Source organism: Neopelma chrysocephalum, unplaced genomic scaffold (assembly GCF_003984885.1).
Source record: "Neopelma chrysocephalum unplaced genomic scaffold, ASM398488v2 Primary Assembly neopelma1_44, whole genome shotgun sequence".
Lineage (NCBI taxonomy): Eukaryota > Metazoa > Chordata > Aves > Passeriformes > Pipridae > Neopelma > Neopelma chrysocephalum.
Window position 1 is genome coordinate 15188742 of NW_020897703.1, and position 17251 is coordinate 15205992.

At 38.7% G+C, this 17251-nt stretch overlaps 1 protein-coding gene across 6 annotated transcripts in view; it reads left to right on the top strand.

Annotated features, from left to right (window-relative positions):
- ABCB11 (ATP binding cassette subfamily B member 11) overlaps window positions 1-17251 on the top strand; it is a 50748-nt gene that overhangs the window by 23491 nt on the left and 10006 nt on the right. For 3 of the 6 annotated variants that reach the window (XM_027678653.1, XM_027678655.1, XM_027678657.1), the window contains 11 exons: window positions 1610-1720; window positions 2660-2785; window positions 3580-3783; window positions 5018-5188; window positions 5542-5749; window positions 6471-6552; window positions 7495-7630; window positions 9163-9321; window positions 14510-14614; window positions 14712-14873; window positions 16658-16861. In XM_027678653.1, coding sequence (XP_027534454.1) covers window positions 1610-1720; window positions 2660-2785; window positions 3580-3783; window positions 5018-5188; window positions 5542-5749; window positions 6471-6552; window positions 7495-7630; window positions 9163-9321; window positions 14510-14614; window positions 14712-14873; window positions 16658-16861 — 1668 coding nt within the window. Of the gene's footprint in view, window positions 1-1609; window positions 1721-2659; window positions 2786-3579; window positions 3784-5017; window positions 5189-5541; window positions 5750-6470; window positions 6553-7494; window positions 7631-9162; window positions 9369-10996; window positions 11443-14509; window positions 14615-14711; window positions 14874-16657; window positions 16862-17251 lie in introns of those variants that run through there. The other 3 variants (XM_027678654.1, XM_027678656.1, XM_027678658.1) reach the window with 3 other exon arrangements.

Consider the following 17251-nt stretch of genomic DNA (forward strand, 5'->3'; position numbering starts at 1 on the left):
GGCATTAGTGGCAAAGGTGGCCTCTGTCACCTGTCCCAGAGCTACCCAAATGAGCACAGGCACAGGCACCGGTCATGCAGCAGTCATAAATGTTAATCACAATATTATCTAAGCAGACAGATACTTGAAATAAGGTAGTACAAGAGAGCCTGAGACTCCATTGGCATTTATTGATGGGGATTCCTTTCTGTAGCTTTATAAATTTAGTTGTTGGAAAAGTACTGTTGATTTCTTAATAGTAGGTAGTATCTCTGTTCACTGATATGCTTTATTATGTTAAAAACTGTAAACACATTAGAATGCTGCTTGTCTTTTACAGAGCACATAAGGGTGTATAAAGCAGACTAGAGAGGCTGTGGTAATGATAATAGATTTTTTAGTGACCCTTCAAACTTCTGTAATAACAATAAAACATATGCTTATAACTGCATTTCATAGGCTAAAGCTCTAAGATAAACTGAAAAAGAGATAAACAAGGTTACTGTTTTTCAGAGAAAAAATTCAAAAGCATAAAGAATTGCAACAGTAAGGATTAATCACAAAATTCAAGATAAGGCTGAGTCAGATAACCTTAGGGTGAAAAAAGCAAACCAAAGTGAGATTTCATCTGTCTAGAGAAAGAGTGATAAAATTAGATCCATCTGCTTGCCGCATTTGTAGATTTGTGATTAGACAGTACAAGCACAGCTCTGCCCTGATACAGATTTTTTCTGGCACTAAATTTACAGTCACGCTGAGGTTTCCATTTGCAGGATCAGTGAAACTTTACATCATAGCTTAGTATCTGAATTTAAGTATGATATATTCCTTAAGAGGAACCAATCTTCTAGCTGTTCTTAACATCTTAGAGCATACACATTTCTCATATTAACATTCCCTTCAATCTGTTAGGCCATTTAAAAAATCACGCACATTTCAATTATGAAATATTGGTGTTGCTGTAGTTTTAATTAATTCTCTGTATTCCATGCTTCAGAAGTCTGCCCTTAGAAAATTTTATTTCTTTGTGATTCCTCAAATTCCTCTTAGTTCTCTGCTTGTGTCTAACAGTCTGCAATACCCAGGGCCTGGCCAAAGGTATGTGAGACCCAAAGCACTTCATAGGAAAACTTCAGTATTCCAGCTCCTAGGACAGGGTGTGCTAGGATGGATGTTTTAGATGCAGAGTGGTGAGGTGTGCAGATTTTCAGCAATGAATTGGTTGTTGGGTGCTGTGAGAGAATGTTTATATGAACAGGGTTAGTGCCATTTTATTCCTGAGCAGCTGGCTAAATTAGCTTAATCAAAATGCCTCACTCAGTCAGCTACTCTGTTCCAGCAAAACCTAGCTGAATGGTTGACTGTGGTATTTGCAGTCAGCCTAAAATGAGAAGAGGATGCATCCTTCTTGCCCATACTATCCACTGGGGACAACTCCCCCATCACTCTGGCTCTCAGTCTCATGCCCCTTGCCTGCTGTCCCTGGGGCAGAGCCTGCAGCTGGCTCCATGCAGCCAAATGCTGTTCAAACAGAAGTGCTGTGGCTTTGTATGGTATTGGGAATATTTATTTACTGCAGCACTCTTGTCTATTTAACAGCAAATAAATAACAGAATAAATTTTATCCTAGAAACCCACCATTGACTGCATGTCAGAAGATGGCTACAAGCTGGATAAAGTACGAGGTGAAATTGAATTTCATAATGTAACATTTCATTATCCCTCCAGACCAGACATAAAGGTAACTATTCATCACCCATCTTGTGAACACAATTATTGTAAACAATCAAAATATCCTGATTCTGCCTGCAATTTCTAGATTTTCAGTAGAGGTCATTTTCTAGAAGCCCAGATCCTTTGTTTAAAAGTCAACTGAATAATTCTTCTATAAAGGGTTCTTCTCCTTACCATTCTGCTTATTTTACCATTCTGATATATCCCTTGCCACATCAACATATTCCTTGCTGCTGAACATAAACTCCTAGTAATTTCAGACAAATTCACTCGCATACAGCTTCTCTTACAATCAATTATGCACTTATATCAATGTTTGCTAGAATAGAACACAAAGTAAAAAGCTGAATGGTACAAGGAGATTTTATAAAACTCTTCGATTATCCTGGGGATGTGCCATGTGACCCATTAAAATGCTAAGAAAGGTACAGGAACATTGGCTGTATACCTCATAATTTCTCTACTGCTGTGTGTGAATTGACAAATTCTCCTTGGAAAAGCATATTATTGGACAAGAAAATGAGTGCTTTGCTTCTAGAGACAGAAGCACATGAAGTATCAGATTTTTCTACAGAATCTCAGTCTGACATTCTTAATACTTCTGCTTTACCAGGCCTTCACAGTACACACGCGGTGTTCTTTAAAGGGAATTTACTGCCAAGTTCTCTAGTGGTGTTAACTTGACTAGTTCTTAATGCTGAACAACAGTAAAAAAAAAGATCTAAATCTGCTTGCCTGTTGTGTAAATAAGTGCTCTGCATTTACAAACTCTTCAAGCAATGTAAAAATATGTGGGTTGCTTTATCCTCTTTCTTAAAAATACTATTCTGAATTTTGTAAAATTACTTTGAATCTACCTTTGAAGATACAGAGTATACTCATTTGATTGTGTGACTGTGAAAGAATTAGAATGGATAGATTCTGTTTCTGGTTTTTTCCTCTCTAGATTTTGGATAACCTTAATATGGTTATTAAAGCAGGGGAGACAACAGCTTTTGTTGGAGCTAGTGGAGCTGGAAAAAGTACAACGATGCAGCTCATCCAGCGTTTCTATGACCCCACTGAAGGCATGGTGAGTGTACCAGCCTAGAATGTGTTTCTCCAGGCTTAGGAACTTGAGAGAATGGCATGGTTTCTTCTCCAAGGTGGAAAGGAAGACTCCTAACTCCCTTTTTGTTTCCTTCTTTTTTAAAAATTTATTTTTTAAATGAGCAAAATATCCTCCTGTGCATTTCTTTTATAAGACTGTGCTTAACAGTCTTATAAAAATACTTATGTGAAAGAGAAAAACGGGATAAAATAAAAATTCAGTGCTAAATCTGAGTAAAACCTATACCTATAGTTATAATTCAGGAGTAACAAATGTTTTCTGGAAAAGACAATACTGAACACTTAAGTATTAATCCATAATATCACTTTAGTATATGCAAATACCATTTAGTAATGGCTTGACTAAGAATAAGAATTACATCTATAAACAATCTCATTCCATTTATGTGTTTCTGTATCAAATAGGAACACATAATCACATGCACATTGACCTGTATTTAAATGTATTAAAGATGAAGAACAGATTTTTTGTGAATATATAATCATCATTTTCATGATTACTTTTCACCTGGTTTTATTTCTGAGGCCAAGCAAAAGTGGAAATGAAATCAAAGAGCACAACTCCTAGAGCCAATGCTACTGTCACTGCATTGCCTTCTTCTGTGTATGCAGGCTAAATTTTTATGCTGGTCATGGAAACAAAGCATCACAAGCCCTTCATTTCCAGTGTGTCTTCCTTTGTCTCTGAAGTGGTGGGGATAATTTCCCTGACTATTTTTCTTAAATTTGTGTCTGTGTTTTAATTGGCTTCTGTAGGTTACCCTGGATGGCCATGACATTCGTTCCCTGAATATCCAGTGGCTGCGCTCACAGATTGGCATTGTTGAACAAGAGCCAGTGCTCTTCGCCACCACGATTGCAGAGAACATTCGCTATGGTCGGGATGAGGCTACCATGGATGACATAATCAAAGCAGCCAAACAGGCCAATGCTTACAATTTCATCATGGACTTACCACAGGTATGCTCTGCTCTGTAAAGTGTTTGGCACAATTTGATGAAAAAATAGAGAATCCTTTTGTCCCTCCCCCTCTGCAGCAATTTGTGCTCAGGTGGAAGGACAGAAGATTAATATACATAGTAGGCAGCAACCTTTCCTTTGACTACAGTTAATTAGGTCTTACTATATGCATGTCTTCAAGTTAAAAAACCCCAACAAACAACAACTCCCCCCCAAAAAAAACAACCTCGAGCAGGATTAGTTCCTCAGGAATCATATGCACAACACTCAATATCATGGTAATAATCATAGCACGATTTAAAAATATGTATTTTTCATGGTATGTAGATCTGTTTCTGCTCAGGCCAAAAGCAATGTAGAGCCCAACCTCTCAGTAACCAGCATATGTTATAGAAGTAGTCTGTACTGATGCTCACAACCTAATCTCCTTGTACGAGCTTTGTAAACTAGCCGGAGGTTCCCTCTTCTCCAATTCCTTCCCTTATGATGACAGGGCTTCAATAATTCCTCCTTACAAAGCCCATATTGAATAGTACTGGGCTGTCTACTTTTCTAGAATGTTATTTTGCCAAGTAACTTCTCAGAATGACATGATACAACATACTTTTTATCCTCCATCTATGCATTTCCAGGCTTCCAGGAAACTATTCCTAGAAAGGCTCTTTAAAGGCCCATGTTTATTTCCTGGAAATGGAGGAATAAAAAAGATTTAACTCTAGGTAAATATAATTATCCTGTCTTTCAGTATGCCAGGCTTTACATGTTTATTTAATTCACTACCTGAACCCAATGCTGCCAGAACGCTATGTCCATGAATCACAGACACAGTGTCCATGAGTCACAGGTCATCAGCAGACAAATCCAGCTCTGTGAAAAGTTTACTTCTGAGTCATCTGAGGGAAAGTGGGTGGGTGATTCCTCTCCATTTCAGCTTTTGCTCATGTAGTTGTTTTGAATTAAACCAGAATGTTTCACCTTTTTACCAGTGCATACTTTTGGCTTGGGGTTGGAAGCTCAGTTCAGGCAAAATGATGTTGTACGTTATGAAGAAAATTATTTCACCAGTTGTCCTTTGAATATGCTGTGCTAACAATGATTTTGTCTTTCAAAGACAATAATTTTTTTGAAGTCTACTCCAAGGACAAATCTGAGAGACATTTTACCAATATCTTCACCAGAAGCTTAACAGACTTTTTGGTTATCTGTTTCATTTTCACGTTTCTCCTTCACACAGAAATTTGACACTCATGTTGGAGAGGGTGGAAGCCAGATGAGTGGAGGTCAAAAACAGAGGATAGCTATTGCTCGAGCTTTGGTGCGAAACCCCAAAATCCTGCTACTGGATATGGCTACGTCAGCACTTGATAATGAAAGTGAAGCTATTGTCCAAGAAGCACTTCATAAGGTTTGCTATAGTATAGCAAAAATCAGACTTGAAAGGGCAGAAATTATTTTTAACCTACTCTGCAGAGAGTGTTGCTGAATTTCAACAAATCAGTGAGAAGCTCTGCTTAATAACTGTTTCATATGCACAAGTAGAACCTTGGTATTATTGACAGAACCTTGGTATTTTTGCTTACTTTGGGACATTAACAGAAATCTATAGCTCTCTTTGCTCTGTGGGCTATGGATGGAGCTTAAGTCAAAGTCAGCTGGAACTACTCCTGTTAATTTGACCAGACATTAGATTCCATGGCTCAGGTTCCAAGCATTTCCATGTGCTGTCCTGGGAACCAGACAGTTGTTGTTTCCCGCCAGGCTCGCCTTGGCCGCACAGCGATCTCGATAGCTCACCGCCTGTCAACCGTCAGAGCCGCCGATGTCATCGTGGGGTTTGAGCATGGAAGGGCTGTAGAGCGAGGAACTCATGAGGAACTCTTGAAGAGGAAAGGGGTTTATTTCATGTTGGTGACCTTGCAAAGCAAAGGAGACCCAGCACCTACTACAGAAGAAACAGAGAGTAAATATTTTGTTTTCTTTTATAGAATTATGTAAAAATCCACAGAATGCAGATATTTTAAGTTTTTTTTTTTTTGATAAGGACTAGTTGTTTCTTTTTTTTCTTCTACTTTTATGGCTGAGTTTTATCATTCATAGAAGTAACACATTGATAGTCCTGGCCAAAGTGTTTTTGCTGCATATGCACTGAATGACCTTCCTAATATAGATCTACCCTGAAATAGGAGTCCTGACCTTCAATACCCATCATTTTATAGCTCCATTGTGTGCCAACAGTCCAGTCCTGCTGCACTTGAAATTCAAGCAAATTACAGAGTATGCTGAAACCACTCTATTTGTTTTGCTAGAGGCAGATTTGAATCAAAGCTTCTGGAAATTAAGGTGTAATAGAATGATCTCTTGTATTTTTGTGAAATGTCATACATTGGATATGATTATCTTAAAATAAGAGAGAAATTATGGAGTTCAAACAGAGAAAAAGCCTTTGGCAGCCACATCTCAAGTGAGGTGGTCCTTGGGCTAAAATTTGGTTAAATTCATCCTGTCGAATACAAATATAAACCCTGTGATACATGTAGGTTGAGTAGCATGGTTGTATTACATTCTTTGCCTTCTACAAGGTATTCTGTTTATGACTTGGACACACTGCACTTTTTTGCAGAGCCACAGTGAACTTAGGTTGTATTCAATTTTAGCACTAACTGGAGAGCTCTATATACTATATTTTGCAGCAGCAGAGGATGATGTGGTTGAGCCAACTCTTGAGAAAGTCCAGTCATTCAGCAGAGGAAGCTATCGGGCCAGTTTGAGGTGAGTCTTAAAAATGGTTGTAAATCTCAATGTGTTTCCAGATCTCTGTGCTTCATCCCGCTATTCCAAAATACCAATAGTGCTAATAAATGACTTTTCTGTATGCTGCGTAAAAGAGGGTTGAAGGACTGCAAGCATTTTACTGAAATAGAGTTCACTTGGAAAGAAATAGCTTGAGTGTTAATGTTACTGATTGAAGTCCATGGATAAATAGCAAGGCTCTTAATTTTGCTTCTCTTTCTATCCATAGTACTTTCTGTCCAGTTTTGATTTACTGTGTTAATGTTCTATTTTTGTTATTGCTAACATAGAGCCACATTTGTAATATCTAATGCACTTTCAGTCCAGTCCCTTGAAAAATGACTTGCTGTGCAATTACTTGGGAAATCAATGCAATCTACAAGGACATTTTTATTATGGCTTCTGCTTGATGGGAGTTAAAGCATTTTACAAGCCAGACTGCCTTGTAGTTATACACTTATTATTTCTTTCAAGCAAGCCCATGTCAGACATATGCAAATGAATACATGTCCTACATTACAGGGTTATGTTTTGTCAGAGATAGAGATGAGTTGTTTCAACATCCTGTTTTTCTGGACTGAATTACTGATAGTGGTAATGGTGATTTGAATTGGTGTGTTAACTTGCAAAATATAGTAGGGCACACCACAATTTTACTCAACAAATACAGAGTGCATGGCATATCTAAGACAACGTCTGAGTGGTGTGAGTGGAATATGATTTTGAAAAGTATTTGCCCCTGCTGAGATATTTTTTCTCGAGAAGTTGAAAGACCATAGAAAAGAAAGAAAAGGTCTGTGGGATTCTGACTAATCACTTCAGTGCATCCTGATTTAGTTGATATAAAAACTGTACCTGCTTTGCAAGCAAGTATTGTGTTACTGAGCTGTGAAGAACAGACTATTTGTGTCCTCTTTGCAGAGCTTCACTTCGGGAGCGCTCGAGATCTCAGCTCTCTAACATAGTCCCTGAGCCTCCATTATCTATAGGAGGAGATCATGCAGAGTCTACGTATCTTACGTCTTCTTATGGAGAAGATGATGGAAAAGCAAAAAAGGTCAGGTTCAATAGCTTATTAGGAAATTTTCAACCAATCGGATTATATCCCTTGGTAAGGATCACCTACAGATAGGTGTCTCTGTTGTAGGAGTTGATGGCAGGTATGTTTTCTTGGCTTGATCCTCTTCTCTGCTTAAACAAAACCACAGCTTCAATTCTTACCTCTGTGTAAACCCTAGGCTGCATTTTGATGTCTGTTATGCTTATTGGTCCATACAAAATTTTCAGCAGAGCATGACTTATTGGTAAATTGATACATGTTGTAGATTTAGTTGAGAAACATATTCATAAAAGCTGAATTAACTGACAAAAAGCAAACTGCTCAGTCTGTGAAATATAATAGCCACTCAGTGATACAAATGGCACTGCTTCTTGTTCAATAAAGAGTAAATTCACTTTCATCTCAAAATCATCTGGAGACTCGAGCAGAGAGACCCCCTCACTGCAACTAACCCAGAGTCCTTTTGCTGTCAGTGTCCTCATGCAATCAGCTGGCATAGAAAATGAAGGCAGCAGGCCTTAAAATTAAACAGAATATGTAGGAATATACACAGTGGATTTCCAAATTGCTTATGAAGCTCTCTGCACCAATTTTCATGGTTGTGGTTGTTCAGTGCAGAGAGCAGCAGTGGGAAGTCACTGTTCTTGCTATTGCTAAGCCTATTCTGTGGATAAATAGAGTGCTTTAGTGCTGTCACTGTGTCACTAGCTCAGAAGCAAGAGAAAATACAAGATGCCTCCACCCACTCCTCCTTGCCTCCTTTCCAACAGAGATGTCTTCACAGTGTCTCTTTTGTCTGGGCATTTCTAGTCATATGAACTGAGGGACATGAGCAGGGCTGAGCACGTAAGTGTTACAAAAATTCTGCACATATCAAACTGCAGGAGAAGTTATAATTTGATGATGAATATTCTGCATTTACTGGGCATAATTATGGGAATTCAACATATAGTCTGAGGATGTTTCACAGAAGGGAGTCATACTTAGCATGTATAAAACCTGAATCCAGCTATCACTGTGAGATCTCTCATTTTAGTTATATCACATACCTCTTAATTTGATGCAGAGTCTGCTCAGTGTGTTCATCCACAATACTTAAAAAGTAATATTTAAGAAGATTTAATGAGTGACACAAAAAGCTGCTTGTGAGGAAGAAGTTTAGGTTTTGCACCACACCTCATCTGGAGGTAGATAAAAAGAAACATCCTGAGTTTCAGTGGCAGAAAATCTTAAACTGGTTGCAAATAACCTCTTCAGTTGGAATCATTAGAGCTCCACAAGGCATGAATCTCTCTCTTTTTCTCCAGGGACAGTAAAGGTAGTCATTTATGTAACCCTCTTGTGACTCATCAGGCCTACGAAAGAACTCCAGAGAGCAGCCGTCTTTTCCCCTCCTGTACAAAGCTAGAGCAGCTGTTTGGGCATGAGATGGTCATTTAACAAATAAGGCTAACTATTTGATCTCACTCTCAAAGGGAGAGCATCACTGGAGGAATGCATTCACTTTATAAATCCAACCTGTTTTTTAGGAATCTGTTGTGGAGGAAGACGCCAAACCTGTATCATTTACCAGAATTTTGAAATACAATGCCTCTGAATGGCCATACCTGGTGCTTGGATCTCTGGCAGCAGCTATGAATGGAGCAGTCAATCCACTCTATGCTTTGTTATTCAGTCAGATTCTTGGGGTATGTTATGGTAACATTTTAATGTGTATTTTAGCTCTGAAGCAGAGGAGAGTGAATGTATGATGCACAACTTGACATGTTTGGGGCAAATCTTTAGATCTCATCAAGTAAATGGGGTTAGTCTTCTTGACTATAAACAATTATTCAATAGAGATTATTACATCACTGTCATCACACAATCAGTAGAGTTCTTTGAAGGGGTAGGCTTATCAGCTTTTGGCATGTGTTCGTCATTATCTCTCTTCTTCACTTTTCAGGAACTGTTGGGAATGGGTTTCTATACTTGCACACTGTTTATTTTAGATGAGACAAGATTACCTCAGATGCAGGTACATTGGAGAGAGACACATGCAAAGGTCCTTCCCTGCAGAATTTTATTCTACAGAATTGGCAAGCCTCTGAGGAAGCTTTGGATCAGATTTAAAAAATACTTCACTTTTTTGTTTATATATTTCAGGCAGCTCTTTGCTGCCTGCTCCTGCAGAATGCCCAGGTATAGGTAGATAATTGTACAGGGTTCACGCGTAGCTAATGGATAGGAAAGTATCCTAAATTTTCAAGAATTAGGCTAGAGAAAACCCAGCTGTTGACACTGTTTCTTCTTGGGTAAAGTAATGACACATTCACTGGGAAGAAAATAGGAATGCTGCTGTCATTTTGTGGGTTTGGTATCCATCTGAGGTGGGGACCCCTGGTGGCTTAGTGGTTAGCATGCGGGACTCTCACCACTGCGACCCAGGTTCAAATCCCAGTCCCCCAGGCAGATGGAGCTCGTTAGCCCTGTGAGGCCATCCATCTATGAGAAGGTCACTCTAAACAAACCTACGTCCTGAGGACCTCACTGCCATTGTCCAAGCTTGCTTGGCCCCGGCAGATGAACCTTAGGATTAAAGGGTGGGCTCAGTTCAGCGCATGCTGTGTCTCACCTAAAAAATCCATTGCGCAGGCTGGAAAGGTAAAAGACCTTTCCCAAAATCTTCGTTCGCGAAGACTGGCCATTATTATTATCCATCTGAGGTATGATAAAACTTGTGTTTCTCACTTGTTTAAGTCATGGTAAGTATATATGTGTGCAAAGCATATATGACCTAGAGGGTAGACAGATATTGGAGTTCCAAAACCTTTCATACAAGAAAGAGTGAGTGAATGAATGCCCCAACATCAGAGCTATGGATAAAAAAGTGTTGATAAAATGCTTCTAAGAGCACTGCCAGCAATCCATCAAAAGAAAGATTGACCTTTTCCTGTTTTTTGGCAGGGGGGAACTTGTTTTGGCTTAGATATTTCTCTCTGGGAAGTTGCTCAGGACTTTGAATGACATTTAATTGCTGCTTGACATTTGCTAGGTAAGATCCTGGGAGGGGCAGGGCAAAAGACGTTCCAGTCCCTGTTGGTCCACTTAGCAGCTCCTGGCCAATGTTCTTGGCTTTTTAGCCATAGGTGTGCCACCTCCAAGCATTTTTTGAGTGTCTAGACCTCAAGCCAAGGACTGTGGCTTTCACCAGACAGCAGGTGAGACACTGCAATATGCATCCTGCAATGAATCTAACCTTTGATTCCTTTGGAGAGAGGTCTTCTAGACCCTGGGTGGTCTGGGGCTGGTTTCATTCTGCAAGATGCTAAATATCTTCATTGCCAATGGTGAATTCCTGCTCTTGAAGGCCTTGGTCCATCAAATGAGAAGGGCTGCAAGAAAAATGAATCCATAGCAAACACGAGCAAAGTCCAACATCTGTGTTTTATTATTCGTAAATTTAAAATATTTCTGCCCAGTGTCAAGGCAGTCAGGCAGATGGAATATGCATCTGCTTTTAAATCTGTCTGAATATCTGCAATGTTGTTATGTCAGACATGTGGACTTGTACTCTGGGACAAATAGGCTGGGGAATCCCCACAGCTATTAAGTAAAAGGATACATTAAGCTGAGTCTGCCCTAAAAGTTTTCAGAAATTAATCCCAAAAGTCAACGAAGAAGTGGATAATCCTGGATATGTACCTTTTGAACAAATTTCTCAGTAGTTTCTTCTTACTTGTGCTTTCGTTCTCCTTGTGGAATTGTCTCAGAGTATGGGAAATGGATCCTTTCCAGTGAAACTCAACCAGAAGGCATGCTCTGACTGCTGTTGGGCATGCAGCCCATGGCCCCAGATGAAAGATAGTCCACACTAAAACTGCTGGAACTTACATGATCTGAACATGGACACCTGAGCAACAAACCTTCCTGTTTATAGACCTGATGCTTTTGTCCATGCTGCATGTTACCGTGATCAGTGTTATTTTTTTAAATCAAGAACGTAGGTCAAAAACGTAGCTGTGTATGTTAGGATAGCTGCAGAATGGGATAGCTCAATTTTACAGGACAGATTTGCAAGGGGGGGAAAATCCTCTGCAATACAGAGATCTCTTCCCAATGATCGTTATCCAGATTTCCTTCTACAGGACTATAAACTGCTATTGCTCTCAGTTTAGGGACAGTGTAAGCATGTACTTCAGCCCATTCTTTTCTTGAGTTAGGATGCTTCCTTCAATTTAAAGTTTGCAGTAGGAATCCCAGACTGACTGTCTTTACCAGAAACACTCAAGGTGTGTTGCAGACATTGCAGTAATCTCAGCCTTTATCTAGCAGTCATAGAGAGCCTGGCCACAGGAACTGTAAGGCCTTTTCCATCGTATTTCTTGCATAAGAGAAAGCAAAGGAAGCACTTTGAATGTAAGTGATATGGATAGAATATTAAAGCAAAGGCTCACAACACTCTCCTTTTTCATGAGCACCTTTCATAAGCTTGGATATGGATCCAGCCTCCCTGAAATCAGGAACTGTGTTGCCTTTGACTTTCTTGAAATAAAGAATCCTACTTAATCTCACCTACCATCTAGCCATACAAAAGCAATGGACACAGTTTTATGTATAACAAGCATAAATACTTACTGGGGCTCACTGTAGGGTCCTACAGCAAACATCTCTGTTTGCAATGCTCAGTCTTGTATTTGATATTTATTTATAAGATTAGAGAGAAAAATTTCGAAGTGTGAAAAGAAAAAATATGAAGTTCAACCCATGTATGTGTGGTGCCATCCCAGTGTTTCTGGATGACTGTGCAGAGACAGTACTCAAGTCACTTGTGAAAAAGCCATCAGCATCTCTGGAGAGTAGGATTGTTTATCCCTGTTCACAACTACATATTTATCATGATCCATCACACACTGTTTACTATACTGTTAATTAATTGTACTCATTAGAATTCCTAATAATTTCAACAAAAATCTTGCTGGTAGTTTTTCTTAGGAAAAAGTACCACAGCACTGCAACTACATGACATCAATGTTAACAAATATTCACAATGGTAAATTGTTAGTTATTCCCCTGGCTCTGTTTTAGGCCAGCCCTGTTTGTGGCATGATCACTACTATGAAGTGCATTTTCCCATCCATGTCTAGATGTTGCATACCATGATGATATACAAAATACCATCACAATACCACAGCAATTCTAAAATCCAGAATCCTCATAGGGCACACTTTATGTGTGCACTGAGTTCACTTTGTATCTGATTCTGCCCAAGTATTTAACTAGAATATTTCGTACAGAAAACAAAAACAAAAACCCCAGAACAACAAAACAAAAAACACAACAAACAAAACCAAAACAGTGGTATCTCTTCTAGATACATAACTTACATAAATGAAATCTGCTCAACAGCCTGTTACACGAAGTACTGAATTTATAGTGTATTTCATTAAGGGAATAGAAACAGCAGTAGACCATCATATGTTTTGTTCTTACTAGAACAAAAACATTAAAACATAACTCATGATTTTTTTTTCTTTAAAATAAAGATTAATATGAGAAAGTAATATACTTGCTACTGATAAGACAGCATGGCATTAGAACAGCTCTTATCTTGAAACACTAAAAGCTGTTTTGATATTATCATTTTGGAATTTGCAGGACTTATTTTGTTGCCAAGGTACTGATGTTCAAAATTAAAATATATAAATGAAATTCCCACTAGAGAACAGTGATTTCTTTTCCTCAAATTCATGCTCTAATGAATTTGTTACTTGATGTGCAGTTCACTTTGAACCATAAATAATGTGGATTGACCTTCTAAGACTAGGACTTAAGTTTATTTTTGTGTAATTTTTATATTTTGCAACTGTAATGAAAATTTCTTCTCTTTCTACTTTTAAATACTTACATAGAAGAATTTAGTCTTGTTTTTATACAAGCAAAAGTAGAATACTTAAGTTATTTTTTTTTACACCTTACAAATAACAGATAGGAGAGTTTGGGCAATTTATAGTAATTTTTACTTGTGAAATCCAGTGCGAATTAATTTAAGATTAGTGGAGAAGTAAAACATGAGCTTTGACCTATATCTGGAAATAGCAGAAATAGTTCAGATAGACAGCTTCAGATAGATACACTGACCTACATATCAACTGCTCTGACTGAAAGGAACTGCTAAAGGATGGCTACTTAGATTTGGACCACTACTTCAGCGGCAGCCAATAACATTGGCAAGTGCTGAAAAAGAACAGATATTAAGACTGAGAGAAGACCACTGTGGAGATTGGTGCTGAATGGGGTGAAGAGGCTATACTTTAAGCTTTTTCTCGAGTGCCCAGCAGTAAGTGAATGGCTTGTATCCACACTCCTGAAGTAAAAGACACTTGGTTCCTCTTGGAGCCTACTTATGGTAATTATAGCGTCTGTTAATGTTGTGCAGGAAGTCGTGCTGAGGTATAATTACTTACCCAGACTTCATTTTGTACAGCCCAATAAAATTGCAATGGCATAAACCAGAGAGGAGGTGAGGTGCTGCTGCACTGCTGCTTTACTGCTATGCTACTTATTTCATGGCAATTCTCTGATTATCAGTGTTTAGAGTAAAGGGTGATTGGTTAGTTATAACTGGGGATGGGCCACAAGTAATAGTAGTGTGTGCAGACACCGAGTATAATAAACTTGTTGTTCAACAGGAGAAAACCCCATTATTTTGTTTTAACCCAGGGTCACCTTAGAAAAATAAGGAATGGTGCCTTTGCAGTGGGTGAGGGAGAGCTCTGTGTTCTGGCTTTGGTTCTGGGGTGGGCTTCTGCACTTGGCAATAGGGAGTCAAGAACAAACTTCACACACAGCAAAACTAACACTTCTAATACAATACCACCATTTTTTTTTTCAAAGACCTTCTCCATTCTTGATGAAGAACAACAAAAAACCCAGATCAATGGTGTCTGTGTGCTCTTTGTCTTGGTGGGAGTTCTTTCATTTTTCACCCAGTTTCTACAGGTAATAGCAGTCCAACATACTTAAATTTTGTTTCTGAATCCTTACTCTGTGGGTATCTCTTTCTTACAATATTTGTGTTTGTTCTCATGCACCCCAGGGATACACCTTTGCCAAGTCTGGTGAGCTGCTTACAAGGCGCTTAAGGAAAATTGGCTTCCAGGCTATGCTGGGGCAAGACATTGGCTGGTTTGATGACCGGAAGAACAGCCCTGGGGCTTTGACTACAAGACTTGCAACAGATGCCTCACAGGTCCAAGGGGTAAGACCTGGTAGCTTATGAATTGTTTTACTATTAAGCACTGATTGAAGGCCTGTTTTGGCACATGTTACAGAAATTATCTAGCGTGGAACCAGCCAGGTCAATGTAGATCAGTCCTTGGTCAGCCAATTAAGCTATTTCTATTTATCATAGACTGTCAGTGTGGAACTATTATAGTGGTATTTCCTAAAAGCACCAATAGGGTCACAATTTACGACCCATTATTCCTGTCTGGATTATTATTTCTTTTTTTTCTGGAAATGAGTTAGCTTTTTGCCACAATGCTTCAGCGTTTATTTCCAAAACATGTCAAACTAGTATTTTAGTGACATTGATCACTAACCATGTTTTCCAGTGTTCAGCATGGTATTGTGTATGTTGTGGAAGTTTCAATTTAAACTGACAGCCCACTTGAAAAAACAGTTTGAAGTACTGGCTGATGTTCCAGCCAGGAATCCTGCAGCCAGTTTCAGTGTTTGGGAAAATGAAACACTAACTTCATGCATAGTGTTCCTTAGTGGATGAAGGTTAAATCATGTTGAGCTATAACTGTTATATATGTATCCTATCTGGATTGATCCTTTGATAGGTGTGAGTCAGATGCCATTTTACCTGGCTCCAACACAAGCAATTTTCTAGAAACAAAGAAAGATATGTACAGATTTCTTTGTTACAAAAACTGTCCTGTTTCAGCTTGACTGAACATGGTAGGTTAGTTTTGAAAAACTATTAATGGAGTTTTAATAATTGAAAAGACAAATGAGAGAAGAGGTTTCCAAAACCCCTGTCAGCAGCAATTTCTACAGAATCAGAGAAACTAGCTGCAAACCTTACAGGCACTTACAGGGCATATTTTAACCTGTAAAACACTGAGTGAACCATATAATAGCCTCCTAATGGATAGCTTTGTTCAAAGCGTATGCAGAGCAGTGGGGCACAGCCATCCAACCCGCAGCTTGGGATGGGGGAACAGAGCTACCTGGGCAGCAGTGCCCTCCACCTTTCCTTGACTGACACAGAGCTTGCTGCAGATCAGAGAACAGATGATAAGCATTTTATGCTGCAAGTTCACATCCTGCAAATGGATTTGACTGAAAGTCATCAAGGATATCAAATGTACATTTTTATTCTAATACATAGTAGCATAGTTCCTGCCTAGGGCTGCTGTTTACTGCTATGAAAGTAACTTTTAAGTAAACAAATCAAATTTATTAAAAAGAATAGTGTTGTTGAAGTGCATAAGGAGAAGATGAATGCATTCAATAAAGGTGATGTCAAAGCTATATTTAAAATTTTTCCTTAATAAAGAGATAGGCAGAAATGCAGCTTTGTTTCATGCTTTTTCAGTGATGTTTCTTACTGATTTTAGCACAGCTGAGGCTTTGTCGCTAATAGCTAAGTTACAAAAGGGTCCTGTTTATTATTTATATATGTGAGGGCTAAACAGTGTATTCAGATGAGTGATTCCTCAGGGAACCGAGGGAACTAATTTCAATAATTAGATTATCTCTCCCACAATCAGTAGAAACAATCTTCTGAACTCTCAATGGAAAATTTGGTGGATGAAAAGAATATTGAGCATTTGCAGGCTTCCTCTTGATACAATTAATTGGAAACAGACTATCCAAACTGGCTAAATTTCAGTGCAGTCAGCAGCTCTTAGTGCCTTATGATATTTTAATGTAACTTAGAGTTTTCTCAAGTTTTATAGGAAAATTTATTTTAAGATTGTTGAAGTTACTACTGGAGTATAAGTCAGTCATCTCTGTTTCTTTTCTTCAAAGGCAACTGGATCACAGATAGGAATGATTGTCAATTCCATTACTAACATTGGTGTGGCCATGATCATTTCTTTCTACTTCAGCTGGAAACTGACCTTAGTTATATTGTGTTTCCTGCCGTTTTTGGCCTTATCTGGAGCTGTGCAGGCTAAAATGCTGACAGGATTTGCCTCACAGGACAAGAAAGCGCTGGAAGCTACTGGACGGGTAATGCTATTTGAAAGACTAATTCATATTTACAGTCATGGGTAGTTGAAAAATCGGTCATTTGGGATCATCAGTAATTCAAATGTAAACTGGCAATGTTTTGCAAATAAGGTGCAATATTTCAGCTTGTCAAACTATTGAAACACTGTTGGGAACTCCCTAACTGCAAAAGCACTTGCTGCATGGAGTGTGACTGACCTTTCAGATTGGACTGAAGTGGTAGACAGATCTCTCAGCAGTCTGGTTCACCTTTCCTGATGTTAGGAATAACAGTGTTCCTAACAACATTTTCCTTTTGTGGATGTCGCATTTATTCACATTATGTGAAATAAATCACAAGTGAGAGCATGTGCCTGATTGCCTCAGTGCACTTACAGTAACTCAGCTCCA